The sequence below is a fragment of the Micromys minutus genome (genome assembly GCF_963924665.1).
Source record: "Micromys minutus genome assembly, chromosome: 27".
NCBI classification, from domain to species: Eukaryota; Metazoa; Chordata; class Mammalia; order Rodentia; family Muridae; genus Micromys; species Micromys minutus.
The window spans coordinates 21,099,449-21,127,356 of NC_137962.1; the positions used below are offsets into that span (position 1 = coordinate 21,099,449).

Genomic DNA, 27,908 nt, shown 5'->3' on the forward strand with positions numbered 1-27,908 from the left:
TTAAACGGGATCATAACACTTTGCGTTTCTACTTTGTTTTCTTGAGCTGTCTCCCCCATTCATAGCTACTGGAAATCGTAGACCACATGATCTGTATTTTTTTTTTCTGATTCCTAGCAGAGTGCTTGCTACGAAGTTGGCATACTGTGCATCAAATAGAAGTCTGAATAAATGCGTGAATGAATGGAGGGATAATTATAGCTCAGTAAATATGGTTAAAATGATTGCTGCTCTGTCTCCTTCTGGAATTCTTCCTATTCTACATTGAGACCCGAAACTATTCAGTTATTAGTTTCCAAGAGTCCTATTTGTCTGCCTAGGGAAACAGGGAGGCAAGAATAATATGCAATTAGTCAACAGGTCATTAGAATAATTGCAAGAAAGGGAACCGGAGCCTGGAGCGGGAGTCCTCCTACAGGGGCCACGAACCCCCGCCCCCGCAGAAGTGTGCCCATAGTAAAAATGGCCGCCTTTCGGCGTCTCGCTAATGCAATGCGCATGCGCATCTCGTTTTGTGCCCGCCCCCTAGCCCTGACACGTGCGTCGTCGAGACTATGATCTCCCCTGTGATTGGCTGTTGCGCGATTTTGAACCGGATCTGGCGGCGCGGTTTCACACTGCCGTTAGTGAGGCGCGCAGCCGGAGGACAGCAGTCCTCCTGGGGCGCGGCGGCCAGAGAGTGAGCGCCGCGGGCCGAACGGGGTTGCGTGTGCGCGGGGCCGGGAGCCTCGGTAAGCCGGTGGAGGCCGCGAGCGGGCGGCGGGAGGGGTCTGCTCTCGGCGCGGCGCTAAGTGTAAAGTGGGGGGCGTCCTTTTGAGGCGTGGCCCGACGGGTGCGGGTGTAGTTCCCTCAAGGTGGTCTTGGCGAGCTCCAGTGCCGGGCTTGGGAGTGGCCGGGAGAGAGGGAGCCCCTTAGCCATTTCCGAGGATCTCTTCTGAGGGAGAAGTCAGGTGTTTGAGGAACTTGGCGGCCTCAAGCGGAGAGCCTCTGCCTTCTAGGCTCCCTCCCACAAGCCTAACTCTCCCTAGTTCTGGAGAGTTGGAATGTTGCAAATTCGGATGCTGCCTTTTCAGCCCCCCATTTAATAATGACCACCTGTCTCTCATTGACCTACCTACCGTTCTGTGATTAGCATGCGAAACCCTTTGGGGTGTATTAATTTATATTAACAGCTTCCACCAACAGAAAAAGCTAAGACTTGTCTGGTGAGCATCAGAAACCTTGAGGCGCCCAGCAAAGTGTTTTAAGCGTTCCTTGATTTATGACTGTTAAGACTTAGTGAGAGTGACTATATCACATGGTAATTAGGTAACCTGGATTCATGTTCACGAGCCAGGGTCACTCATATTTGGCTCAGGAAGGAACACTCATTTCCCTTGGGATGAGAGCTTTTTTTTTTTTTTTGTGCCTCAAAAAGAGAGGGAGAGACTGACTGCAGTACAGTGTATTGGAGAGTTATTGGTTATTGGAGTCACTGTTCTATTACTCCTAAGTAAATTGCACTCTGTGTGTGTGTTTGTGTGTGTGTGTGTGAGAGAGAGAGAGTCAGACAGTCAGAGACAGAGACGGTGTTTTATGTAGCCCAGGCTGGCTGTCTTGAATCCAAGGATAACCTTTAACCTCTGATCCTGTCCCTGGAGTGCTGAGATTACAGGCGTTTATTTACAGGATATTTGGAGATCACACCGGTGATCTACCATTCTCAGTATTTGCTGTGTTGAAGGCAGAAACCAGGGGCTTGTCATGCTAGGCATCAGCTAAGCCACAGCCAGCACTCAAGTAAGCTTAAGTAAGGCCGTCTTCTACTAACTTAAAAACTCTGTTGACTGATGAGGCTGCGTGTCAGGCTGCTGGGGTGCAGTAAAGATGGGGACCTCTTTTATGCTGTGTTAGACTTCAGTGCAGTCTGCTGACCAGCTTAGCTTCTGGGTTGATGGAAGGTAGTTTTTTAGTGTGCTTTTGTTTTTGTTTCTATTCTGAGACAGGGTTTTGCCTGAACTCTGTAGACCAGGCTGGCCTGGAACTCACAGAGATCTGCCTGCCTCTGTCTCCCAAGTGCTGGGATCAAAGATGTGTGACACTATCCCCCCTCCCCTGAAGGGTAATTAATTCAGGCCAAACTTTCATCTGATAGTAACAAGGAGGTGGCTGGTGTTAGTGGAGCTAAAGATCACTGAAGTAATTTGGCTGCATGTCTGAAACATTCTAACTCTCCACAGATACACACCAAGCTCTAATCTTAGTCTTACAGTTTTTGTTTTGTTTTGTTGTTTTTTGTTTCTTGAGATAGCTTTATAGAACTCTTAACATTGGCTTTTTCCCCTGGGAATTTCAGTTGACAAAAATTTCAACTCCATATAGTGTTGCTATATTATCTTGGCTGGCTTCTAATTAGGATTCCCCTGCCTCAGCTACTAGAATGGGGCATGTGGCAGGTTTTTTTTTTTTTTTTTTTTTTAATTTATTTTTATTTTATGTACATTGGTGATTTGACGGCATGTATATCTGTGTATGTCAGATCCCCTAAGGGTGGAGTTACAATTGTGTGCTGCCATATGGTTGCTGGGAATTGAACCCAGCTCCTTTTGAAACAGCTGAGCCATCTCTCTAGGCCCCTCCCCCATCTATGGTTTTTATATCATGCTACATTAATTAAAAACCTGTTGCAAGGTTGAACATTGAACCTGAGGAAGGAAAGTGGCCTTAGAAGGTTCACTGATTCAGTGAGTCTCAGGTCACCTGCCAGTCATTGCACACTGGTACACGGACACCAGTCCCTCTGCAAAGTCTTCGCTCTCTAGACAGTAAACTACATAAACATATTAGGTGAAGACAGTGCTCTGGAGCAGAATAACCAGGTTACGGGAAAGGCCTAATTTAAAGTAGAGACTTCACTGAGAAGTAAGTTACCAGGGGTCGGGGCGATGAGGGCTGGATGAGATGCACAAGAGACTGCAGGCAGAGTGACTGAAGAGCTGACTCCAAAGAGAAAGCCTAGACCAGTGGTAGCCCACCAACTCTGTAGTGCTTGCTCAGTGCAAACAAGATGCTAACAATCAGAAACTGTGTGCTGTGTGTGGAGGGGGCTCTGATGGAGTGTGGTGGGCAAAGGGCTGGTTGAGGGTGATGAGATTTGTGTTTAAAGGTTGTTCTTTACCCCACCACCAACACATTCACATTGTGAGACAGTGTTTATGTCTGCCTGAGTTGAAGTCATTAGAAAAAGGCTTCAGTGATTACTAAGACAGACTCTGGGTAGGCCTCTCAGGAAACAGCAGCAGTGTGCTAAACTTACCCATCACATCCAGCTTTCCCTCCCTCCCTCTGGCCTTCACTCATGTTCAGTTGGGAACATTCTGTTTCCTCTTTCTGCAGTTGACTTGCTCCTAGGAACGTTAGGTCTCATGATGGGATTTCTTCTGTGAGTTGGATGGAGCCCCTGATACAGAGCAGAAGCCAGGCATTTAGGGAAATGAGATGCTTTCGAATGGAAGCACCTTAGTCTGAGCTTGTCTTGGGGAATATTTATCTATGGTATCAGGAAACCTACATTGTTAATGTCTTGGGAATCTCCAGAACAACAATGTGTACAGTAATGTTTTTCATTAAAATACTTTGCTGGAAAAAAAATCAAGCAATCTGCCATTGCTTTGTCTTATGCAATGTAATACTCTTGATGCAGCTAAAAATCCTGATATATAGTTTTCTTAATGTTGTTTGTAGGACGAGTATAGACACTTTTCCCAGGATACCCTGCAGTAAGATCTGTAACAGTCTGTTCTGAAGGACTGACTGTCTCTTTCCTGGGTGATTGAAATTAAATTGGGGGCTCAAAGCAATCATAGCAAGCTGAGAGTCTTTTCCCTAGTGTTGCCAAATTGCTCCCTTAGGATACTCACAGATTGGGAATGTAACACAGTGACTTCTCCACCTCTGGGGCTCCCTATCGAAAGCAGCTGAGATTCTGGGCACCTTTTGTTTAAAGTGCTCCATGAACAGATCCCCTTGCTCACATGGACCTTTGCAGTGTGGTGAAAAGGCAGCAGCCTCTCTGCTTGGCAAGTGACAGCTGCTCCACAGCTGAGAGCAGCGCTCTGCAGAGGACTGCTCCTGTTTCCTCTCACATTACTGCGCCTCCTAGCCATGCTGCTAAATAATAAAGGGGGTGGGGTGAAAATGTGGCCCAGCAGGAAAATTAAAGCCATTCTCAACTGACACAGGAAAGGCTGAGTGAGAGTCTGTGTGATGCAGAGGGGTGGTTTGTCACCTATAAATAATTCCTGAGAGTCACTTCTGCAGATGTTAGTGGAGGATTATATTTTACTACACCAAGTTTTGGTTCTCCTAAGCAAACCTATATTAGAGGAGGGAAAATCAGCCTTCAGAAGCAAGAGCTTCATCAAGAACAGCTTGTTAGACAGGTCAGAAGTTTGCAGTCTTTTTGGTTTGGGTCCTAGCTGACATCTGTGTTTACATATATGGCAGTGCTTTGTGTGACGGTTAGGATTTGCAGTTGTCTAAGAAAATCTGCAGCATATACTATATATTGGCCGATGCTTTTTAGCATTTGTGTGTTAGAGTGGAACAGACACCTGGGTGTCACTGGGCGCTCAGCGTTTACTCATTTCAGCTTTCTGAGCCTTTAAGTTGTCTGTAAAATGGCAGCTTAGTTAATTAGATTCACATGAAGAAAAATGTGAAATGTCAAGTTTAGAACTCAATTCACAGCAAAGGCATATATTAAATATTATGTAGTGCTCTTTTAAAATAGTCTATGCTTCTGAATTTAGTGGAGCCTCATGTGGAGACAGTCTAGACAACTTAAGGGAAATTACTAGAGTTATGAATCATTCTTCCAGAATCTAATTAACAGCTATCAGGCCTGGAACTACACAAAGACCCACTCCTGTTTTCATTAGCCGTAGTTTTGATAGGGTTCAACTTATATGTTATAACATTTTCACCTACGTTTGCATGCTCTTGCATCTCCTTTCTACTCTGTAGGTCGTCAGAAGCTACTGACCAAAAGAAGTAAATCCATCTGCATGGATAGGGTCCTAGGTTCACTGGCCAGCCTCTACTCACAGTGATGCAGAGGTGGTGTGACAAGTATTGTGTGTGTCTAGGAACTATGCTACAGACTGTGTGCTTATGTATTTTAACACTGTAGTAGCAAATGCAAGATTTCTGACCTCAAATTTAATAAAGTTAAATTAGTGTGTTTGAATAGCAACTGATAAGAGTATCGGGGGTGGGGTGGGCTGGGGTGTTGGAGACAGGAAAGCCAGTTCAGGGAGGAAGTCAATCCGACTGATCCGTGACAGCTTTGTGGGATGAGGAAGCTCTGACCCATAGATGAGAAAAGTCTGCAGAAGGGGAAGAAACCAAAGATATTTCTGAGCTTTGGAACAGAGTGATTAGAAGGATATTGAAAATAGGAAGAGAAAAATTGGGAGTCAGAGCCAGGCTTAGTAACGAATACCTTAGTCCTTAACTCAGGAGGAAGAGGTATCTTGAGTTTAAGGCCAGCCTGGTCTATAGAGCAAGTTCTAGGCTAGCATAGGCTACATAATGAGACCCTGTCTTAAGAAGCAACAGTAACAGCTGGGAGTCAGTAGGACAGTTGATGTATATGGAAGAGAAGGGAGAATGAGAACCACAGCACTTCAGTTAGATGGTCGAACTGTCAGAGCTGGATCAAGGTGCTGGGATGAGTTCAGAGATTTGGAGGGATTTAGGTAATGTTTGGCACTAGGAAGGACACTGAAGTGCTGGAAAACCCCGAGGGAGCATTAGGATTTTAAATAACCATTTCCTAGGCACATAGGTATCAAGGAGACCAGCTGCTATGGTGCAGTGTATCATGTACGTCTGTGGTTTTGGAATCAGGTTTGTTTTCAAGAGACTGGGCAGAGTGGCTCATGCCTTGTGATATCAGCAGTTGGGAGGCTGATTTAGGAGTGCTATGGGTTCAAAGCCAGCCGGGGCTGTCTCAAAACAAAACCAAACTACAGTAAAACAACCTCTAGCCAGTGGTGTTCCTCTGGGGAGGGCGGTCTGTCCACTGTGGACTTTTTGCTTTGTTTGAGATAGGGTCTTACTGTGTGAATCCAGCCTGGCCTTAATTCACAGAGACCTGACGCCTCTGCATTCCTAGTGCTGGGATTAAATGGTGGAAGAAAGTTATGCATTACCACACCTGCCTAGTGTCTTGTTTTTTGAAATGGAGTCTCACCCAGACCTGGGGGTGGGCTCTGGGCTCTAAGGATCCTACTATTGCTTCCCCAGTGCTAGGATTATAAGTACATCACCTGCTCAGCTTAGAATTTCTTTTTCATTCTGTTTGTGTGAGGTAGGGTTGTGTATGCACCAGGGCATGCAGGTGTTGGTCAGAGGGTAACTTTGGGAGGTTGTCATGTTTGACTGGGATTGAACTGAGGTTGTTAAGCTCCTGCAGGAGGGTCCTTATCCTCTGAGCCATGGTGCTGAGGGTCCGCGTGCTCATGCAGCAGGTGCTTTGTGGGTGGAGCTCTCTCTACCTCTCCCACCCCCCCAAACAGGCATTTACTTCTCATTTAGAAAGTCTCTGAGATGAGAGTGCCTTATTCAGTTTAAGCACTGTGGAGAGGCACAGCAGAGAGAGGCAGGTCAGGTCCGGTCTTACTGTCATTTAAGACACATTTTTGGTGGTTGCTTTGGGACATGGTCTTGTCATGTACCTCCCTGGCCTAGACATTGTGACCATTCTGTCTTTATCTCTAGTGCTGAGCTTTTAGTACACAGAACCTTGCTGTTTTTTGCCTGCTGTGGTGATTCACACCTTTAATTCCAGAGACAAGGCAGATTTCTGGGTTCCAGGCCAGGTCTCCAAAAACCAAGTTAAAAGCCCCTCCCCCTCATTTTCAACATGATGGTTGCCACAGAAACTGCTTGTCTGAGTCCCTCAGCAGAAGTTTTCTTGTTCTGAATTGCAGGACACATGATGTTGAGGTAGAAGCAAGGTTCACCTAGGATTTTGCGGTAGAAGAGATCAATATCCTCTGTTAAAGCTGCTGGCTAGTAGTCTCCACTTTTCCTGGAGGGAGAGGAGATCATGTGAATCGATGCTGAGTGTTCTGCTCTGCAGCACCTGCTTGTGGGTTTGTTAAGTCTGTGGTCCTCGTGCCTTCCATGTGTCCCCCTGCTGGCCTTAACCCCACTCTCTGTGATGTGTCCGTTAGCTTGGTTGCCTAGCAGCTTGCCATGGTTAGTTGCCTGGAACCAGATATGTGGCTGTTTGAAGAACATGGCTCCAGCCCTGTTGAGGTTACACTGCAGACAAGCTTAGACCTGGTAGAGTTGATTTCATTTTATTGCTGTTATAGCAGTTGTAGATGGACACTTCTGTAGTGTTGAATACACTATGCTCACAGTCCTTTGTTCTTTGTGGCATTGGGTTTCTTAGTGTCATAGCTTGCAGTAGTCTTTAAAACATTTACAAAAATCACTAAAAATTCAAAATAGAGGTCTGAAATAGTTTTTTGTTTGTTTTTGTTTCTGATAAAGTGGTGACTTAGAGCATCAGGGTAAGAAAATTATGAGATCCTCTAATGTATTTCTAAGAATATTTTATTTTTGAGTGAAATTTGACTATTTTCTTTCCCTGATAGTTTTTGTCATATTCAGTAAATGTCTTTCTTGACCACTAAATGAACTTATTTTTCTAATTCATTCCTGGTTAAAGTCTATTTGGAACAGAACTGCCTGGAAGGCCTGAGTTTTTAATGTAATATTTAGCAGGTCTTTGGGAGGAAACACAAAGCCTGAAATTCCCTGTACAGAGCACACTACAAATGGTTTTTCCTTTGCCCTTGTCACTGTGAAGGTGGTGTATTGTCTCTCTGATGCCAGAGTGGTATAACATAATCCTTCGCCTATACTTAGTATAAATTTATTAGACACAGTCCCTGCATGCAGTCCAGCAGAGTCCCTGCACTACAGAAATAATTCCTGTGCTGCTGAGTTGGCAGTTTCCCTGCTTAATCACTGTGTGATGTCACCTGTGCCATCGGTGAGAAATGTGCTGACCAGGTCCTGCCTTTTAAGAGACTGTTTTGACAGGATATTAGCCAGCAGTGAAATTAAAAGTAAACATTTTAAGTTACATTATAGGTTTTCTAAGTCTGAAAGATTAAAGTAACAAAAAATGTTAAATTAGCCTTGAAGAACCACATTTTGTGGAGTTATTTATTATTCATTGACATGCCCATTCCTACTGAAGGCAACTAGCACCAGCATCTTTGTGAGGAGTAAGGGACTGGCATAGAAGTAGGCAGGGAAGGCAAATGTCTGCAGTGCTTTTCTAGCTTATATGTGAACCTTTGTTTTGTTTTTTGAGGATTTCCCTGTCTCTTGGAACTTAACCAGGTTGGCCCCAAACTCAGAGATCTGCCTGCCTTTGCATCTCAAGACTTAATCTAAAGGTGTGTGCCACCACAGCCTGGCTTCATAAGTGAGTCTTTATTGCAGCTTTTATCTGGCACATGCTTGTAACCTCGGAATTTGGAAGTTTGAGGCAGGAAGATTGTGAGTTTAAGGCCAGCCTGAGCAACATAGTAAGACTTTGTCTTAAAAAATAAACAAGCAGCCTGGTGTGGTGATGTATGCTTTTAATCGTAGCACAGGCAGATAGATATCTTAAATCCGTGAGAGAGAGAAGATGTTTAAATATAAATTAGGACCACATTGGCATGAGATTCTTATAATGGTGGTGGCAGATAGGAAAGTCCAGGTGTTGGTCACTGATGGATTTCCTGGAATGATGTTGAATCTTTTGTAAGGGGGAGAAAGCAGCTTCCTTAACGTATCCCTAACGTATATTTGATTTCTCAGCAGAAAGATGGATACTACAGTGGTGAATTTGTGGACTCTGTTTGAGCAGCTTGTACGCCGGTTGGAGATTATCAATGAAGGAAATGAAAGCAGTAAGTCATTCTGAGCTGGGCTGTGGAGGGTGGGGAGGGAGCGTGGGGAAAACCATTAAAAGGAAGCACAGGAGATCTCTTTGTTGTTGTTCCTTTTTAAATAATGCTGAAGTGTGTTAAAATCTGAAAGTTGGCATACTTTCATGTTCCCTTAAAAAAAAAAGTAAAAAGAGATGTCTCCTTATGGCCCGAGCCAAAGGCTATTGCAATGTGTTCTATGTGTTGGGTGCCCATGGAACCCAGAAGAGGGCCAGGGAGCCTCTGGAGCTGCAGTTACTGAAGGTTGTGAGCTACCCAATGTGGGTGCTATGAAACTGGCTCAGGTCCTCTCTGCCCCTATTTTTAAGTGAACTTTATATAACTAGTAGATAGCTAGCTTTCTCTTTCTTTCCTCTTCTCTCTCTCTCTCTCTTTCTCTCTCTCTCTCTCCCTTCCTTTTTTCTTTCTTTCTCTTTCTTTAGATTTATTTTGTGTACTGCATACTGTAGCTATCTTCAGACACACCGGAAGAGGGCATCAGATCTCATTACAGATGGTTGTGAGCCACTATGTGGTTGCTGGGAATTGAACTCAGGACCTCTGGAAGAGCAGTCAGTGCGAGATCTGCCTGCTTCTACCTTTAGTCCCTAAGTCTGGGGACTTAAGGTGTCCACCACCACACCTGGTTGCACTTTTTATCCTTTTTTAAAAAAATTTTTAAAACTCTTATGTGTATTGGTGTTTTGACTGTATGCATGTCTGTGTGAGGATGTTGGATCCCATGCAACTGGAGTTACAGTTGTGAGATGCCATGTGGGTGCTGGGAATTGAACCCAGGTTTCTGGAAGAGCAGCCAGTGCTCTTAACTGCTGAGCCATCTCTCAAGCCCTAATTTTTGATGCTTGATATTTACTTTGCCTAAGATAACTTTCATACTATCCTATTTTGCTAAAATTAGTCTGGTGCTAATATAATTTCCCTTCTGACCCACCTCATTCATTCATTCATTCATTCCTGCTTTTTGGAGACAGGGTTTCTCTGTGTAGTCCTGGCTGTCTTGGAACTTACTCTGTAGACCAGGCTGCCATCAAACTCAGAGATTTGCCGGCCTCTGCCTCCTGAGTGCTGGGATTAGAGGTGTGCACCCATGGGCCTGGCTCAGTTTCATTTGAATGAGTTTGTATACTAAGTTGGAAGTTTAGTCACATTAAAATTGTATGTTGTATATTTCTATACATGGTTTAAATGTGTATAGGAAAAATGCTCTCACTACCTAAAGTTCCCATAGATCTGGTAGCTTTCAGTGCAAGTGGCTCATTCTCATCCTGTGCGATGTTGGTGGAGACTGATGCTTAGTGATAAGTTGCTGCCGGTGTCTTGCTTGGAGGTGCTATGCTGCTTAGGAGCATGGTCTTTGCAGACATTTGAACAGAGTCCCCGTTCAAGAGCCAGTGGGATCATTTCTGATTTTATCCTGGAGTGTTTACTTACCCTTCAGGGAACTGTTAAAGGCTCTTTACTTTCTAATCAATACTTGTATAATTATTACTGAACGGAATTTCAGGCTTAGATGTCTATATTAATCCACATCTACTAGAGCATGGTATAGCAATTACACCTGGGTTTCCTTTAACTCTGGCTCAGCGATATGCAACTGTGAACGAGGTGGTTTTTGTTTGACGTGACTGTCCTGCTGTGACAGCTACTCCAAAGGTATCCCTCTTTGATTGCCTTCTGTTCAGGAGCTTTCAGCTTTGGTGACATCTGGAACTGGGTGACTAATGAGTTAGATACTCCATAGCAGATGCCCTGGTTAGGCCAAAAGTGTGTGACCTGTTGAGTCAGGAATTGCTTCCCACTAAGCTGGTGTCCAGAGTAAAATACAAGGTTTGTTCCTGGTCATTTTCAGCTGTTTGACCATAGTCCAGCAAGACTTTATATTTGAAATGAAGCTAACTAGAGGATCTATTTATTTGAGCAGCTGTATCTTTGCTACTCAGATTATTGAAGTTTTTACCTGTCCTCAGTTGAATTCATCCAGGTTGTGAAGGACTTCGAGGACTTCCGAAAGAAATGTCAAAGAACCAACCAGGAGCTGGAGAAATTCAAAGATCTGTTGTTGAAAGCAGAGACTGGGCGGAGTGCTCTGGATGTTAAGCTGAAGCATGCCCGTAATCAAGTGGATGTGGAGATCAAACGGAGACAGCGGGCTGAGGCAGAGTGTGCAAAGCTGGTGTGTGTCCCTCACATATTAGACTGGCATGGGGTGGGGGACACATTGTCTGATAATGTTTCTGTTTTACATAAACACCCGGTTTCTGCCTCTACATAAAGGACTCAGTAGACATCTTGCCTGTGATTACAGTTGAAACCAAAGCCTGTGACTTCTGTATTTTAGTTTGAAATTAAAATTTAGTTTTTCCTTTAGGCTTGAAACCATTTTTCACTAGACAGGTTTCATATAAGAGTTTAAAGAATTAAACCAACGCAGCTAAAGATGTAGTGCAGTTGGTAAAATGTTTGCCTGGCATGCACAGAGCCCTGAACTAAAGAATTAAAGTGGGAGTAAGAAGGAAATTCTAGAATACTTATCTAATGCAAGTTATTTGCTCTTCTGTATGTGTGTGTGTGTGTCTTTTGAGACAGGGCTCTGTTATATATGCCTTGATGGCCTTAAACTCAGGGGTGATCCTCCTGCCTCTGCTTCCTGAATAGCACATGCCACCATACCCAGCCTGTATTGTTTATTATAAATTCAAAGAGCATTATCCTCCTCTCATGCGTTGGTGGCTGTGGCACAGGGAACAGGCTGGACGTAGTCAGTCGAGCAGTGACTGGCGTGCAGCCTGTTGTCCTGATGTGTCGGCTGGGCCATGGTGCACTGGAGCTTTTTTTACTCAGGGGAGCTAATCCATCCTAGCTCAGTGCAGATGCCTCAGGAAGCCCAAACTGCACTCCAGCTTTGTGTCTGTTTTAATGCGTTTTGTTACATCATGTAGAAACATGCAACTGCCTTCTTAGATCCATAAAAGAAGCCAATAATTGTTCTGATAACAGCAACACGTGATGCTCTGTGAAACCTGTCCTGGAGCTCTCATTCTATATCACTCGTAAAGGTCTCATAGCGGAAATCTCGCTGTTCTATATGGGGTCGTTTTTACTCTTCAAAAGCCGGCCATAGTCTGGGCTTGATGTGAATTAATATTCTATTGTTGTAATGCCTTCCTGAAGGCCTATTTGCATAATGTATTTTAATGTCTTCTGCCTATCCCATAAATTTGAGGTTTCTTCTCTGGCTGGTTATGATGTTTTACTCTGCTTTGGTCTGTAGGAACAACAGATTCAGCTGATTCGAGATATACTCATGTGTGACACATCTGGCAGTATTCAGCTAAGTGAGGAACAAAAAACAGCTCTGGCTTTTCTCAACCGAGGCCAAGCATCCAGTGGCAACACTGGGAACAATAGGTGGGGACTGCATCTGTTATCTGATCACACGTAGGACAGCTGTCTGAAGTCCTGTTATCTGACCTCTTAAACACACTGCTTCCGGGATGTGTGCTGAACAAAGCAGAAAGAGCCTTGGAGGGCAGGGGGAGCTGGGGGATCGAGGCCAAAAAGCCCACCCCCCATTTGCTTTCATTGTTTTTAAGCCATCCTTAGGATGTTGTTTCACTGTGGGTAAAGTTTTGATGCTAGTGTTGACACACATCAATAACTGCTCCTGTACAGTAACTGAGGACCGAGAGGTGGGAGTGGCTACAGCAATACTTGCCTTGTTCTTGGGAGAGCGCCTGTGGCTGCCTGGAGCTAAGACCAGACAATCATTTTGGTTCCACACTGTCACTAAAACAGTCTCAGCCAGGCTTAGATGCAATACTCCATCCAACACAGTAAATAGGAAGAGGCTTATACCACACTATTGGAGTTACTCGTTTCCATGGGGAATCTTACTTTATTTGGTGTGGTGAGGTAGGACCCTAAGGTGTAGCCTATTCTTCCTCCTGAGTGCTGGGATTAGAGCAGGGATACTATGCCCAACTCATGTGGAACCTGTAACTAAGAAAATAAATTTGATTTCTCTTTTTTTTTTTCAATATCAAGAATATGAGTATTTATGTGAGAGGGTAGGCCATATGTGCAGGGTGTCCATGAAAACCAGAAGATACTAAGTCCCTGGAATGAGAGCTATAGAAGATAAAAGCCACCAGGAACTGAACTCTACCCAATCCTGGAAGAATCTCTTAATCACTGAGCATCTTTCAGCCTTCCCCCTTACCCTCACTCCCACCCCAGCCTGTATTTTGAGGTGAGGTCTTCCATATCACAGGCTGACCTCGAGCGTCTGATCTTCTGCCTGTACATTGAAAATGCTATAATTACCTGTATGGACCTCTATCTCTAGTTTGGGCTTAATGTCTTCAAAAACCACTTCTGGGCTGGGGATATGCCCAGTTAACAGTCAAGTATAGCTCGGTTCCCAGCACCTTGCAAACTGGGCCTGCAGTTACACATTTGGGATCCCAGCATTAGGGAAGTTGAAAATCATCTCCTGTGATAAAGGACGTTCATGGGCAGCCTGGCTAGAGGCCTTGTCTCAGACAGAAACAACAATAAAACTCAAAAGCCCAGTGCTGGGTAATATTCATGTGTAGGCAGCAGCAGACATGACTGGAATCAAATTGAGTCTCAGCCTGCATCCTTGTAGTACACACTCAGCAAGAAGAGCCCCGTGGGCCTGGCTGTAATACTGAGCTGTTCTGCTCCATGGGGGCCATGGAGAACAGCTCACTGCAGCTCAGGCTTCAGCTAGTGCCCTGTGAGCTCGCTGGCTCATATTACCCGACCAGTGGGACGTTTATGTTTTATGGTGTTCTGTGTCTAACACTGTTACTGTTTCTAATCCAGACTGTCAACGATTGATGAATCTGGTTCCATTTTATCAGATATCAGCTTTGACAAGACTGATGAATCACTGGTAATAAATGTTTGATTTCTACAGTTATCTACTTTTGTTGACCTGTTCCTGCAGGAGCATCTCTGCCCCTGTCCCTAGCCATCCTTTATAACTGTTGTATTAGTTGATTTGCTATAGATTCTGAGCTAGTAATTTAAAATATAAATCCACACAAGCAATAAGATACTGACTTAAGTATTTAGTTTCTGAAGAACGTGAAGTTCAGGATTTGCTGTGAGGCTGAAGGTCTCTGAAGGGTTTCTGAGAGGAACCTGTAGAAACTGGTTATGTCTTGACTTGTTAAAGCCCTAGAAACGAGCAAGATTGACTAGGCAAGGCAGTTTACCTTTACTGTTTGGAACAGGGCCGTGTAGTAGACTCGGCTGTCCTGGAGCTTATTTGCTGCTGCTGAGCTGAATAGATTTGTTTCTTTTTTTTTTTTTTTTTCTTAAGATTTATTTATTTTCCGTATGAGTACACTGTCATTATTTTCAGACATAGTGGAGGAGGGCATCGGATCCTATTACAGATGGTTGTGAGCCACCATGTGGTTGCTGGGAATTGAACTCAGTCAGGACCTCTGGAAGAGCAGTCGGTGCACTTAACCGCTGAGCCATCTCTCTAGGCCTGTGTCTTATTTCCAAATTAGTCTGGTTCTCGAGGAAGGCTTAGCCATTCTTCACATCTATTAGAAGGAAACTAAAGCCCTTACCCTCATCTAGAGGGGCGTGATTTAAATTTCTCGGCAGCATGTTATTCTTCGATTAAGCAATGGTTTGCTATGTCTAAACTTGTTACCTTTTGTGGGCATCAGACCTGGTGGAATTTCTGTATAAAAGGTAGTATTTCATATACCTACTGAAATTTTAGTCTTTACTGTTGAGGAGACTGGTAGTCCACTGGTAATTTATCATTTCTGTAGAAGGCTGAAGCTCTGCAGACAGAGCAGAGCAGGGGACATTATTAGTGTTGGGTTTTGATGCAGAAGCAGATAGAAAGTACTTACTACATGCCTAGGAGTGTTTTTCTTGTTCAACCAGAGAAGCAAATGTCCATTTTAAGGCTATAAATATTGGGCAGCCACCTTCTGAAATAAGGGATAATATAGGATAGGTGTGGGGTATATAATCAAACACAGGTGAGTTCTGAGGAAAACCTTTACCTACTGTGTTAGCTGTGAAATCGGAGCTGATCGACCCGTAGTGAGGTTACTTGGCTGTGAGTTGGGGAGGTGCAGTCCTGTGGGGACACTGTTCATTGGTCTCCAGGGACTGTGCTTAGGGGTAACCAGGAGTGAGGGAATCATTAGATACTAAAATGAATGCCAGTGATTACAGTAACGGAAGTGAAACTAGACTGTGGTAAGAAAGTACTCAAGGGTAAACTTGCTTTTAGGACCAAGGAAGAGGGGCACCGAGGGTTAAGCTAACTTTTTAAGTGACACATTAGACAGTAACAATCACTTGAGGAAAGAGTCGCATCTAACACGATCAGAACAATGTCTTCTATTCTCTAAGTTCTAAAACCAATTAGAGAAATAATGAGCAATAAAGACCCAGGCTCCTGAAATGATCACGATGGGAGCTGTTTCTCTGACCTTCCCTGTCTCTGTGGCATTGCTTCCTGATTCTCTTACTGTTGCTTCAATATTTGAAGGAAGCCTGTTAACTGAAGCTTTGGAACAAATGCCAGAGAGCTTCTTAATTTTCCTCTCCTGGGGCCCTAAGTTAGGTAGCCTGCCTTGTTTGCTGTAAAATTTGTGTAGGCTTTATGAGTGACCTAACCAAAGAAAGACATTAACATGTTCTAATTACCAACAGGACTGGGATTCTTCTTTGGTGAAGAATTTCAAAATGAAGAAACGAGAAAAGAGGGTATGTATTTTCTTGTTGCCCCTTCCCCACTTTATCTCCTCACCATGTGCCAGGACGCCCTTAACTCCTGTGTAAGCAAGCTGTGATTGTGACCCTCTCTCTGCCTCAGCCTTCCAGGGGCTGGAATATGAGCCTTTGCCATTGGGCTCAGATGTTTACATTTTATAGAATAAGACTTTTTGTCTGTCATCATATCCTACACTGTGATTCTTAACACTAAGAAGGCTGAGTCAGGAAGATCATAATATGAGGCCAAGCCTGGGCTACTTATCAGTATGAGACCAGGTTGACCTACATTGTGATATCCTATTAGAAAAATTAAAGTACAACGGGCCCGAGAGGTAGCTTGCAGTTAGAAGCACTTGATGCTCTTTTAGAGGATCTGGATGAAGGTCCCACTTGGTGACTCCCAAATGTCTGACACCCCAGTTTTAGAGGATCCAATGTTGTTAGTAGCCTCTGTGGGCTGTAGTCATGCATGTGGTGTGTACACATGTATGTGGACTAATACTTGTGCACATTATAACATAAACATCAAGAGATAAACCAGTTAGCAAAAATCACCTTTGGTAATGGTTTTTCTTTTGGGGAAATTCTGATACAAAACTGACACATCTCTAGACATTATTAAACATCAACACAAAATGTAGGTCTGCTGTGGTGGTGTCTGCTTTTAATTCAGGCAGAGGCAGGTGAATTTCTGTGAATTGGAGTGCAGCCTAGTCTTCAGAGCAAGTTCCAGGACAGCCAGGACTATACCAAGAGACCCCCCTTTCAAACACAGAATTGATGCTACTGAGCAATACTATTTAGCTTTAAATTTTTATTTATTACTATTGTGTGTGTGTGTGTGTAGCCGTGTGAGTACATGTGTACCTCCGTGCATGTGTGAGTGCAGGCACATGTATACCTCCATCCATGTGGGTTGCTCCTCTCTAAGCCTCTGGAAATTCCCCAGGCTTGCACCTTTGTCTACTGAGGCATCTCACCAGTCCTGTAGGGGTGGGGCCATAGTGATACTGCTTGAAGTACTGACTCAGGGCATGATTCTACTTTATTTTACAGGTCTGGGCTATATCTTCATACAGTGAGAAAGTATATTTGAGTTTGTTTTGAGTTGTCCTGTGAATTTTTATGCAGGAATGTTGTGTTCTAACATGCTTCAGAAGCAGTGTGTGTGTATAATAGGATATGGAGATGTATCTGGGCTGACGTGCTTAGCCTACTTGATGTGTTTCCAAAGACTTCATGTCCTTAGATAGGATTACAGTCCTACTTTTTCTGATTCTGTCTCAAAAGCTTGTCTCTTTCTTCTATAGTGCTGAAAGCATTTTTGTGTTTGTTTAACAAACAGGCCATGAGGAAGAGCACATTGTTATTTATTGCAGCCCTGGTTTTTAGAACTTGCATGTAGTTGTCTGATAAGATTACTGTGTTTTCTGGGTTTTAGTTCTACTTAACACTGAAGCTTTGCTCTTATTCCCTCGCCAGCGCTCAAGCAGTAGACAGTTTGTCGATGGTCCTCCTGGGCCTGTGAAGAAAACATGTTCCATTGGCTCTACAATAGAGCAGGTAAGAGGAGTCAGGGCCAGAGAACCAGGGTCCTAAACTCCAGGAATTAGTGGCTCTTCACAGTGTGGTAACAGTCAGTATCATCACAGTGTTATTTGAGGGAAGTCAGGGAGTTTTTCTATCCAGTAAGATCCTGTATTGTCCACGTGAGTAAGAACTGTCAGCTAAGCAGGGCGTGATGGCTCATACCTTTAACCCCAGCACTCTGGAGACAGACACCGGTAGATCTTTGAGTCTGAGGCCAGCTTGGTCTGACAGTTCCAGGACAGCCGTAGCTACAAAGCAAGAACCTGTCTCAAAATAAACAAGAAAAAAAAAGTCGGACTGTCAGCTGTAAGTCTGATTGTCTTTTACTTTATCTATACTGTAGTGCATGAGATTTCAACTTAAGCGCTTGGAGCTAGAGTATTTTTACCTACTGGAAAATACTTGTATAGAAAAGTTAGTCTGTTTATCTCTTCCATTATTGCTTTTGTTTCAGGCAAATGAATCAATAGTTGCGAAAACTACAGTGACCGTTCCCAGTGATGGTGGACCCATTGAAGCTGTGTCTACCATTGAGACATTGCCATCTTGGACCAGGAGTCGAGGGAAATCAGGTCAGATGGTCGTATAGCTACAGCTCCTCCTTTCGCTGCTGCAATCTGATCACTTGGAAGCCTAGACAGAAACTGGTGATTGGTGGGTAGCCTAGGCTTCATACTGACTTCAGGATCAGTCCTTGCATACATGGTAAGACCAAAAACCAAAAGGAGCTGGAGAGATGGCTAAGCACCAGCTCTTCTAATAGAAGACATGTTTAGTTACTAGTACCCAGAGGGTGGCCTACCATCATCTCTAACTCCAGACCTCAGGGACCTGACGTGCCCTCTGGTCTCCTTGGGCACAACACTACATTTGTGGTGCACAGATTCGTTCAGAAAGACACCCATACACATGAAAATAAAAGTCTCAATTTTTTTTTTAAAGGGGAAAAAAAGGGCCAGGCTTGACATTTTATACCTGAAAGGAGTAGTTGAACCACCTAGGTTCTCAAACAGGCAAATCAATCATATGTTTGAGTCTAGCCTTGGCTACCAAAACCAAATATAAATAAATAAAACACTGACTAAAATTGAGAGTTGGCTTCTGAGAAGTCTCTTAAGAATGTGCTGGGGTGAGGAGGTTCTCACTGCCTGATGCTACCCTGAGCGTTGTCTGTTGTCCTTTACTTCTGGGTGGCTGGTCAGTCTCAGTGCATTCCTAGTGGAGAATTGTAGCTTTTCTTGAACTGTGTGTGTTTACTACTATCAGTTATATTGAAAAATGAAGTTAAGAGAAAAAATGGGATTAAAATTTGTAAGGATGAACATGTTTATGACAAAAGTTTGAATCTGATTGTTTTTCTAGGACCTTTACAACCTGTAAACAGTGACTCCGCTCTGAACTGTAGGCCGCTGGAGCCGAGAACAGAGACAGATAGTGTGGGCACACCTCAGAATAACGGAGGCATGCGACTGCATGACTTCGTCTCAAAGACGGTAAGTCTGACAGCTTCATTTCCTCTGAGGCAGTGTGGTCTTGGAGACAGGCTCTTTCCCTGTTGCCTGGGTTGGCCTCTAGCTCTGTTTTCCTTTTGCTTTGTGCCCTGGAATCCTGGGACTGGACCTTATCGTCTTTTCTATTTATCTCTATTTAGGGGACTGCAGCCATTATTTCTTTTTGTTTAGCTTGTTTTGGTTTGGTTTCTTCAACTGGGTTTCCCTGTGTAGTCCTGACTCTTTTGGCATTTGATCTGTACCAGGCTGGCCTTGAACTTGACATTTACCTGCCTCTGCCTTCCAGGTGCTGGGATTAAAAGAGTGCACAACTACATCTGACTTTATTGAGCTGATTTTACATACAATCACATATACTAATTTTATTAAAAGAAATTAATATTATTTTCTGTGTCCCTTGCTGAGTGGGGGGCCTGCATATGACATGGCTGGTTCTCTTTCCATCACAGTCATCCTGAGGATTGAACTCAGGCCATTAGGCTTGGTGACAAGTGCTTTTACACACAGAACCTTTGGTACAGCAGTTGATGCTCTTAACTGCTGAGCTATCTCTCCAGCCCCCTTCTTTCAACTTCTTTAAAATTACCTTGCATGGTATTTATTGGCTACCGATCTTAATGTAGATGTCAGATCATTTGGAATGGGAATTATAGGATATTGTGAGCTGCTCAATATGGTGCTGGGAATTGAACTTGTGTCCTTTGCAAGAACAATAAGCGCTCTTAGTCTCTGAGCTGTCTTTCTAGCTCCATTGGCCTCTTCCGTGCTGGAATTATAGGTGTAAGCTACATTGCCTGGCTTCATTCATCCATTTAAATATACAGTTCATTGACATTCTGTGTAGTCACGTAAGTGGGGATCTGTCCACATTAGCAATTTTCGAACTTTTTTAAAAATAATATTAATTTATTATTTAAGTATGTGAGTACACTGTCGATATCTTCAGACACACCAGAAGAGGACTTTGGATCCTATTACAAATGGTTGTGAGTCACTATGTGATTACTGGGAATTGAACTCAAGACCTCTGGAAGAGAAGCCAGTGCTCTCAACCACTGAGCCAAGAAGGAGAAGGGGAAGAACATTTTTTTTAACACCCTAAAATGAAATCCTAAACCTTATAGGATCCCCACCATCCTGTGTCACACCTGCATCCAGCAGCCATAGGAGAACATGAAAAACTTCCCAGCAGCCTTCAGAGAACACATCTCTTCTGCCCTCCACCCCTGACTGAGGAGGTGTTGGCAGTTAGCCTGTTTTCTTTTTTCTATCTTCTCTTTTTCCTCCTCCTCTTTCTATTCTTCCTCCTTCTCCTCTTTTTTTCTTTCTTCCTTTTTTGTAGCCCTGGTTGGTTTTGAGCACACAGAATCCACTTGCTTCATCTCCTAGGTACTTGAATTAAAGCGTGTACCACCATGTTCACCACACCACTGCTATTAAAATTAAGAAAACAAGACTTATTTTACAATATTTTTGTGTGGGAATTACATTAAAATGTGTAATGGGTCTAAAATGTTGTTTCATACATAATGTGCAATTAATGTGTGTGGTTGACAATAACTCTGTAATTCATATTATTCTATGCTTCTGTCCTGTTTTATCTTTAGGTTATTAAGCCTGAATCTTGTGTTCCGTGTGGGAAGCGGATCAAGTTTGGCAAGCTGTCTCTGAAGTGTCGAGACTGTCGTTTGGTCTCCCATCCAGAATGTCGGGACCGATGTCCCCTTCCCTGCATTTCTCCCCTGGTGGGAACTCCAGTTAAGATTGGAGAGGTGAGACTCATGGCAACCCACCGTCATTTGTCACTTTGGTCTTTAAAAGGCATAGTATCCATTTTTTATTTTAAAATTATGGATCTCAAATAAAATTTTCCTCCATGAGAAAGGAATAGAAATAGTAAAATGTTGACTTGCAGCAGAATCTTGTTTGTGTTTTTCTATTTAATAATCTTTCTACAGCTGATTCCTCCTTCCTCTCCTCTCCTAGGAAGATTTCCCACATACACAGTAGGCCTTTTTATAGCCTACCCCGGTTCCTACCACTTAATTCTACCATCGTGAGCTCAAGGCTATTCTTGTTTTATTAGCTCTCCAATCTCATTCTCAGTCCTACCCAGTAAATTCTTTTTTATTCTCTTTCTTCTTAGTATTTAATATTTTGGTTTTTCAAGACAGGGTTTCTCTGTAGCCCTGGCTATCCTGGAACTTGCTCTGTAGACCAGGCTAGCCTTAAGGGATCCACCCATCTCTGTCTCCCAAGTGCTGGGCTCAACGGCCTCTGCCACTATGCTTGTTTTATTTTATAAAAATTATCAGTTTATTTAGGTGTGGCCCACAAACTGAAAGGTCCATTTAATTATTTTATTATGTGTGTGCGTGTGAGTACCAGAGCCTCTCCAGCTGTAGCTAGGAGGCATGTGTCGTGGGTGCTGGAATTGAACTCAGGCCTTTACAAAGAGGACTCTCAACTTCAGCTGAAGTTTTTTAACTAGAAAGAAAATGGGAAACTCTGGCAGTCAGAGCTGGTACAGCTGTGTATTGTCTGTATTGAGTGCAGAAGTCTCGACTATACTCTTATTCCAGACATAAGCCCATCAACTGTCCCATGCCGCTTTTCCCTGCACTAAGTTCTACCCTAGTGCAGACCACATCACAGAGCAGCCCTTGACACTCATGTACCGGCTTTAGATGCTGACATGCAGCTGAGTAGTGTTTACATCTTGAGTGCAGAGCTAATGTGGGCCTAGCCAAGACACGGGTGGGAAAAGATTCTCAAAGATCTTCAGCCTAGGATCCAAACTCAGATCCGCTTACCTCAGAATGAAAGCTGCAACTGTCACCACTCCCAGCTCCCAGCTGTCATCTCTTCACTGCTTGCTTTTTCCTGTCTTAGGAAAGGAAGTTGTTATTGTTGGGGGCATTGCTACTTGCTCATGAAAATGTGTTGTTATATTTAAATCACAGCATGAAGACAGGAAAAGTGACTAAGACTTTTTGTCTTTGTTTCGAGGCAGGAGCTCATGTAGTCTAGGATGACTTCAAACTTACTATGTAGATGACTTCAAACTCTGCTCTTCCTGCTTCTATGTCCAGTGTGCCGGGATAGCAGGCATCGGTCACCACAGGGTCAAGACCAGGACCTCATGCATGTCAGACTTACACTCTAGTAGAGCCGTACCTCACTCCAAGATTGTTCAAAATATTATTATTTAAACTATGTATGGGGTGGGGTATGTGCACATGAGTTCAGGTACCTCTGGAGGCCAGAGATGTCAGATTCCCCTGGAGCTGGAGTTACAGGTGGTTGTGAGCCACCCCATGTGGTAGCTGGGACGTGAACCCAGGTCCTCTGGAAAGCAGTACATGCTCTTAACTGCTGAGCCATCTCTTCGCCCCCAAGTCTTTTTTAACATGTACTTGTAGAATAAAAATTCAGAAGCTGATACAGACAGTTTCCTGGTGTTTAGTGGCAACTCTTTGCACGAGGTCTTCCTCTCAGTCTCAATGGTATGAATAGTAAAGCTCCTCTTTCCTTCTTCCAGGGAATGCTGGCCGACTTTGTGTCGCAGACTTCTCCGATGATCCCTGCCATTGTTGTCAGCTGTGTGAATGAGATTGAGCAGCGAGGCCTGACTGAGGTGAGAGGAGACACTGCACAGGGTGAGCTTGTCTGTAATAGTAACCGGAAGTTCCTGAGCAAGTGTCATCTTTGTAATAGGCAGGCTTGTACAGGATCTCAGGCTGTGACCGGACGGTAAAAGAGCTGAAAGAGAAATTTCTTAAGGTGAAAACTGTACCCCTCCTCAGCAAAGTAGACGACATTCATGCCATCTGCAGCCTCCTGAAAGACTTCCTTCGAAACCTCAAAGAGCCCCTTTTGACCTTTTGGCTGAGCAAAACGTTCATGGAGGCAGCAGGTAAGGGCTGGTCATGGCATCAGCTGATTGCAGAACTGAACTGCGTTCACAGTTTACTAATTTTCCACTACTAATACAGTGTTTGTCGTGTAGTAGGTGCTCAAACCGTTGGGTGGGTGAGTAACTGTACATCCACCCATCATGCCTTTCGTCCCTTAATTAGAGGGGCTGAAAGACACTCTGTGGTTGAGAGGATTTTGATTCACAGCTTCTGCATAGGGGGTGTGGGTCACACTGTGTGTAACCCCAGACCTGAAGGATCTGTTGCCCTCTTCTGTCCCCCTCAGGCACCACATAAATGTGGGCAAAGTACCTGCACACATAAATAAAGGGAGAAGTTAAATTAGGTGGTCTTGATTCTTGATCAGGTTTTAGGTTGTCCCTTTGAAAACAGAATTCTTTTTCAACTGTAATTCTTTTCACAGACCTTGTTAGCAGCCTGTAAATACTCCTTAAATTTGGTATTTGTCATGAGTCCTGGTACTCAGCTGTCTTCGGAAATGCTGAGAACTGGCTAACACCGTGTTTCTGCTTGCCCCCACATGATAGTGTCTGTGTGTGGTCCTTTTATACTCTAGTTACTTGATGGCCCCTTTGTCTGTGTTCATCATTTTTGTTTTATTTTATAATTTTTGTTTTGTTTTTTGAGATGAGGTTTCACTGTGTAGTTCTGGCTGTCCTGGAACTCACTTTGTAGCCTAGGCTGGCCAAGATCCAACTCAAAGATCCACCTGCCTCTGCCTCCTGAGTGCTAGGATGAAAACCATGTGACATCACTGTCCAGCTTGTCCATCACTTTAGACTGACTCCAATCTTTAACATGGTTGGAAAGACCTGTGTGACTTGGCTCCTGGTTATTGTCTCCAACACTATCTTCTTTATACCCTTCCTTCCTCTTTTCTAATCCTGGAGTCTTGGGTCTCTTTTTATTTTCTGTATATAGATGTTTTGCCTGTCTGTGTACCACATCCCCCAGTGCCTACAGAGCCCTGAAGAGGGTGCTGGGTCCCCGGAAGCTGGAGTTAAAGGCATTTGTGAGCTGCTGTGTGGGTGCTGGGAACTGAACCCAGGTCCTCTGTAGGAACAGCCAGTGAGTGTTCTTAACTGACGCCCATCCCATAGCATACGGCCACCTCAAGTCCTTAGTATATGCTGTAGCCCCAACAGCTTTCCCCTAGGTATCTCTGTAGTGTTTCTCCTTCTCCCTCCCCAGTTTCTCTAAATATATTTTGTTCTTAGACACATTTCCCTAAGCCACACGTATGACATGGTAGTCCCAGCACTTGGGAAATAGAGGCAGGATGATCAGGTATTTGAGACCAGCTTTGGTTACATAGTGAGTTTAAGATTGGAGTAGGCTATCTGGGACCCAGTTTTAAAAATTAACCATAACCCCATCTTTCCGACCATCTTGTGAGAGGCAGCAGGTCCTGTTACTTCAGCATTCCATGTGCTCATTTTCTCTACTTCATGGACTGTCTGACGTGTGTGTTGTTTTTGCCTTTCTTGACCAGCTCTTTCAATGGAGTATTTATTCCATGAAACAAGGCCTCTTTTTGTTTGCTTTATCCTTACACTGAAAATAGCACCTGGTACTTAGTAGGCCCTTAAAGGTCGTGTGGTTGTTGATGCTTTATCACTGCAGCTGTGTGTCTTTCCAGCACATGGGTTGCCAGCTGCTTTCTCTAACTGCAGCTGTGAGTTTTAGGAAGTTCTGACTTCTCATTGAACGGTTGGCCAGTGTCTTGCCTGCTAATGAAACTAAGGTCTGGTGCTGTCATGAACCTCATCAGAAGTTTCAGAAGTGTATAGGTGGGCCTTTGTGGTCGATAACTTTGAAGCTGCTGTTCAGGGGAAGAGTCTGGACCTTTAGAGCTTTCTTGTTGTCACAGAGATAACGGATGAAGACAACAGCACAGCCGCCATGTACCAGGCTGTCAGTGAGCTGCCCCAGGCCAACAGGGACACGCTGGCCTTCCTCATGATCCACCTACAGAGGTTAGTACAGCAGAGACTTGGTCTGAGAGCTAGGGACTCTGCCAAGGAGAAGATAGTGTGGACTGGGTGTTAGGAGTGTGAACAGTGAGTTGTTTTCTTGTAGAATGTATATTTTTGTGTATATTGAAGAGGAATAATATGTTTCTTAATATAATCTTTTATTTAGAGTGGCTCAGAGTCCAAACACCAAGATGGATATTGCCAATCTAGCTAAAGTCTTTGGCCCTACAATAGTTGCCCATACTGTGCCCAATCCAGACCCAGTGACAATGTTCCAGGACATCAAACGTCAGCTCAAGGTAGGGTTCATGTGTGCGCACATGGATACAGAAGGTCTGAGCTTCACAGTGCACTAACGTGTGCTGAGCACGTGCAGTGGCCAGTTGTCCAGGAGGATCACCCCAGCCCGGTCTACATTTCAAGTTCTAGGCAAGCCTGGGATGCAGAGCAAGGCTGAAGAACACCCAACAGTGAGGAGACATGCAGTAAGGCTTGACTCTGTGCCCTTTAGGTGGTGGAGCGCCTGCTCTCTCTGCCCCTGGAATACTGGAATCAGTTCATGATGGTGGATCAGGAGAACATTGACAGCCAGCGTGGCAATGGAAACTCAACACCACGGACACCAGACATTAAAGGTCAGTTCTGCCTGCGTTTGCTTCAGGCCCTTGGCAGCAGGCCCACTTCTCTGAGCTTCCAGCTGTTTGGAATGTCTGGGCTGGGTGTGGTAAGGAGCACCTGTAACCCTGACGCAGGAAGTGAAGGTCATCCTCAGCTACTGAGTTCAGTGCCATTCTGGGTTACACGACGCCCTCTCTCAGCTCCTAATCAACCCCACATCAGCCTGATCAGATTTTCTTAGTTACACATAGTTCCGTCCAGCGTGATGGCACTCCCAGGGTTAAGTCCTGCTTTAGGTTTGTTAGCATGTTTTATTGAAAATTGTTACTACATTTTGTTTTATGTGTGGGTGCATATGCCATGGTGCATTTGTTGAGAGAATTGGTTTTCTCCTCCCACGATGTGGGTCCCAGGATCTTGCCTTTGCCCGTGAGCCGTCTCACTGGGCTTCAGTCTGATTCTGGTGTGACTTTGTAATTTCTGCTGCCGTTTGAGTAGAGTGGTTTTATTCCCACCACACTTTTTAAGAAAAGTGTCTTGTTTTTTGTAAAGTCAAATGTTCAGATGTTAGACGTGTGAAGTTTGGGAATTGTCTGAATCAGGAAGCAAATGTCAGCTATTTATTGAGTAGTTGCCTGGATAGTTGAGAAGCTGCAGGGGTGAGTTACAGGATAAGGGCATAGGTGACCTGTGAACTGCCACATGGCTAACTTCAGAGGAGGGCAGCCAGAACCGTCCATCTTCAAAGGTACTTTCGTCTTTCTTTCCCATTCACTTAAAAATATGTCTCATTTTTATTTGAAGTGAGCTTATTGGGGCCTGTGACCACTCCTGAATTCCAGCTTGCCAAGACTCCTTTATCAAATTCCCTGTCACAGAGATTGTACAACCTCTCCAAGAGCACACCCAGGTATGCAGAACTTCAGGCATGTGCGTGTGTTCGCACACCCGTGGGCCTGTGTCCTCAGGCATGAGTCGAAGCAGCATGCTGAGGTCAGCACACCCTGTAGGAATCAGCTCTCCTACCTTGTAGTTCCTAGGAGTTGACTCAGGTCTTTAGGTTTGGGGGCAGTAGTTTATTGAAGCTATATTGTTGTATATGCCTGCAGTCCCACCAATTCTAGCATTTTGGAGACTGAGACAGGAGAATCACCATGAGTCCAAGACCAGCCAGGGCCTTATCTAACAAAAGTAAATGAAAAGAGTTAACTGAAGTAGGAAGTGAGCTCTGTCAGACGAAGTCTCTGCGGTGACCCTGTGACCGTCCTGTTGGGTCAGTAATGCCTTATAGAATAGCTCCCTGTACAGTTCCCATATTCAGGTCATATCAAGTAACATACGTATCTTTTATAGAATATGCTTTTTAAGGAATGTGCACTCATATGCATGTATAATACGTGTGTGCACCACTCTTGGGAGTTAGTACGTTTTCTTCCTCCTTTATGTGGGCTCTGGGATGAATCTCAAGCTGTCAGATGTGTACAGACACAGCCTCTCTTTGTGCTGTTGTTCACTAGCCTGTAGAACCTTCCTAACTCGTTCTCTAATTTATTTCTAGATTTGGGAACAAGAGCAAGTCTGCCACCAACTTAGGTCAACAGGGCAAATTTTTCCCTGCTCCATACCTCAAGTAAAGAAAGCTTTTCTGCCTAGTGTCCTAGCGTTTACTCACTGCAGGAGACATGCCTGTTTGTTCTTCAGCCTCCTGTGTGATTACTACTTTTAGCATTTTCAAGGCTTTAAATAAAGTTTAATGTGTATGAGAGTTTGATTATTACATAGCTCCCTCTCACCTGGTGACTCAGCACCTTGTACTAATTGTTGGGAGCTTTAAAATAGAGATCTTTACCAGGGCAGAGGGGAAATGGGGATTTGTTGTGGCTCTTCTGGGGTGTGGGGGTTGTCTCTTTGGCTTAAAGCCAAATACTGCTCATGAAATGACTTTTCCTGTGGTGTCACTTAGACGGTGACAGGAACTCTGCCTCTTAGGTAAACCTGGGCTATCTCAGGACAAGAGGTTTCGGGACAGGCTCAAGAGGCCACAGGATGGCCACTTCCCCGAAGCCAGTTCCCCTCCTCTTTCAGGGACTGACACATGGGTCTGAGCCCTCAGCAGCAGGATAGGCCGAGGCACTGATCTGAGGATGCTTTACTTCATTTGGGTTAAGTCTGAGTTGTAGAGAGTGCCACAGGCCATGATCCCACGTGTCGTGTTGTCTCTAGCTGGCTTCTGCCTGGATTTTGTTTGCAGTTGGTTGGGGTCAAAGCCAGATTGGTCTAAAGCTGAATTCATTCTGACAACTGAACCCCTTGTTCTTTGTCCAGTGGAGCCTATTTTAAAAGTCAGCTAACAGTTTAGAAGACTATTTTCATATAGCAAGAAAGTTAGCTGCTTATGTCTTTGCACTTTGGATGGTGAACTTTTTCCATGAAACAGACATATTTGTAAACATTGGGTTTTTTTTTTTTTTTTTTTTTTTTTTTTTGGTTAGC

General features: G+C 44.1%; 1 protein-coding gene across 1 annotated transcript; it reads left to right on the forward strand.

Annotated features, from left to right (window-relative positions):
* The first annotated feature begins 663 nt into the window (after window positions 1-663).
* Window positions 664-27,865, forward strand: RACGAP1 (Rac GTPase activating protein 1). Its single transcript, XM_080939917.1, has 17 exons — window positions 664-731; window positions 8,872-8,963; window positions 10,970-11,175; window positions 12,274-12,410; window positions 13,851-13,920; window positions 15,720-15,773; window positions 17,265-17,345; window positions 17,827-17,944; window positions 18,735-18,865; window positions 20,491-20,655; window positions 22,425-22,520; window positions 22,601-22,799; window positions 24,692-24,797; window positions 24,964-25,096; window positions 25,309-25,432; window positions 26,220-26,325; window positions 26,974-27,865. Exons 2-17 carry the CDS (start codon window positions 8,879-8,881, stop codon window positions 27,047-27,049), a joined length of 1,887 nt encoding a protein of 628 aa, XP_080796043.1. The 5' UTR covers window positions 664-731; window positions 8,872-8,878; the 3' UTR covers window positions 27,050-27,865.
* Window positions 27,866-27,908: the final 43 nt, after the last annotated feature.

Bases quoted from the DNA above. Each gene is read 5' to 3' on its own strand.
- RACGAP1 (XM_080939917.1), top strand. From the start codon at position 8,879: ATGGATACTACAGTGGTGAATTTGTGGACTCTGTTTGAGCAGCTTGTA. The intron at 25,433-26,219 runs GTCAGTTCTGCC...TTTTATTTGAAG, and splicing joins ACGGACACCAGACATTAAAG to TGAGCTTATTGGGGCCTGTG. The intron at 26,326-26,973 runs GTATGCAGAACT...ATTTATTTCTAG, and splicing joins CTCTCCAAGAGCACACCCAG to ATTTGGGAACAAGAGCAAGT.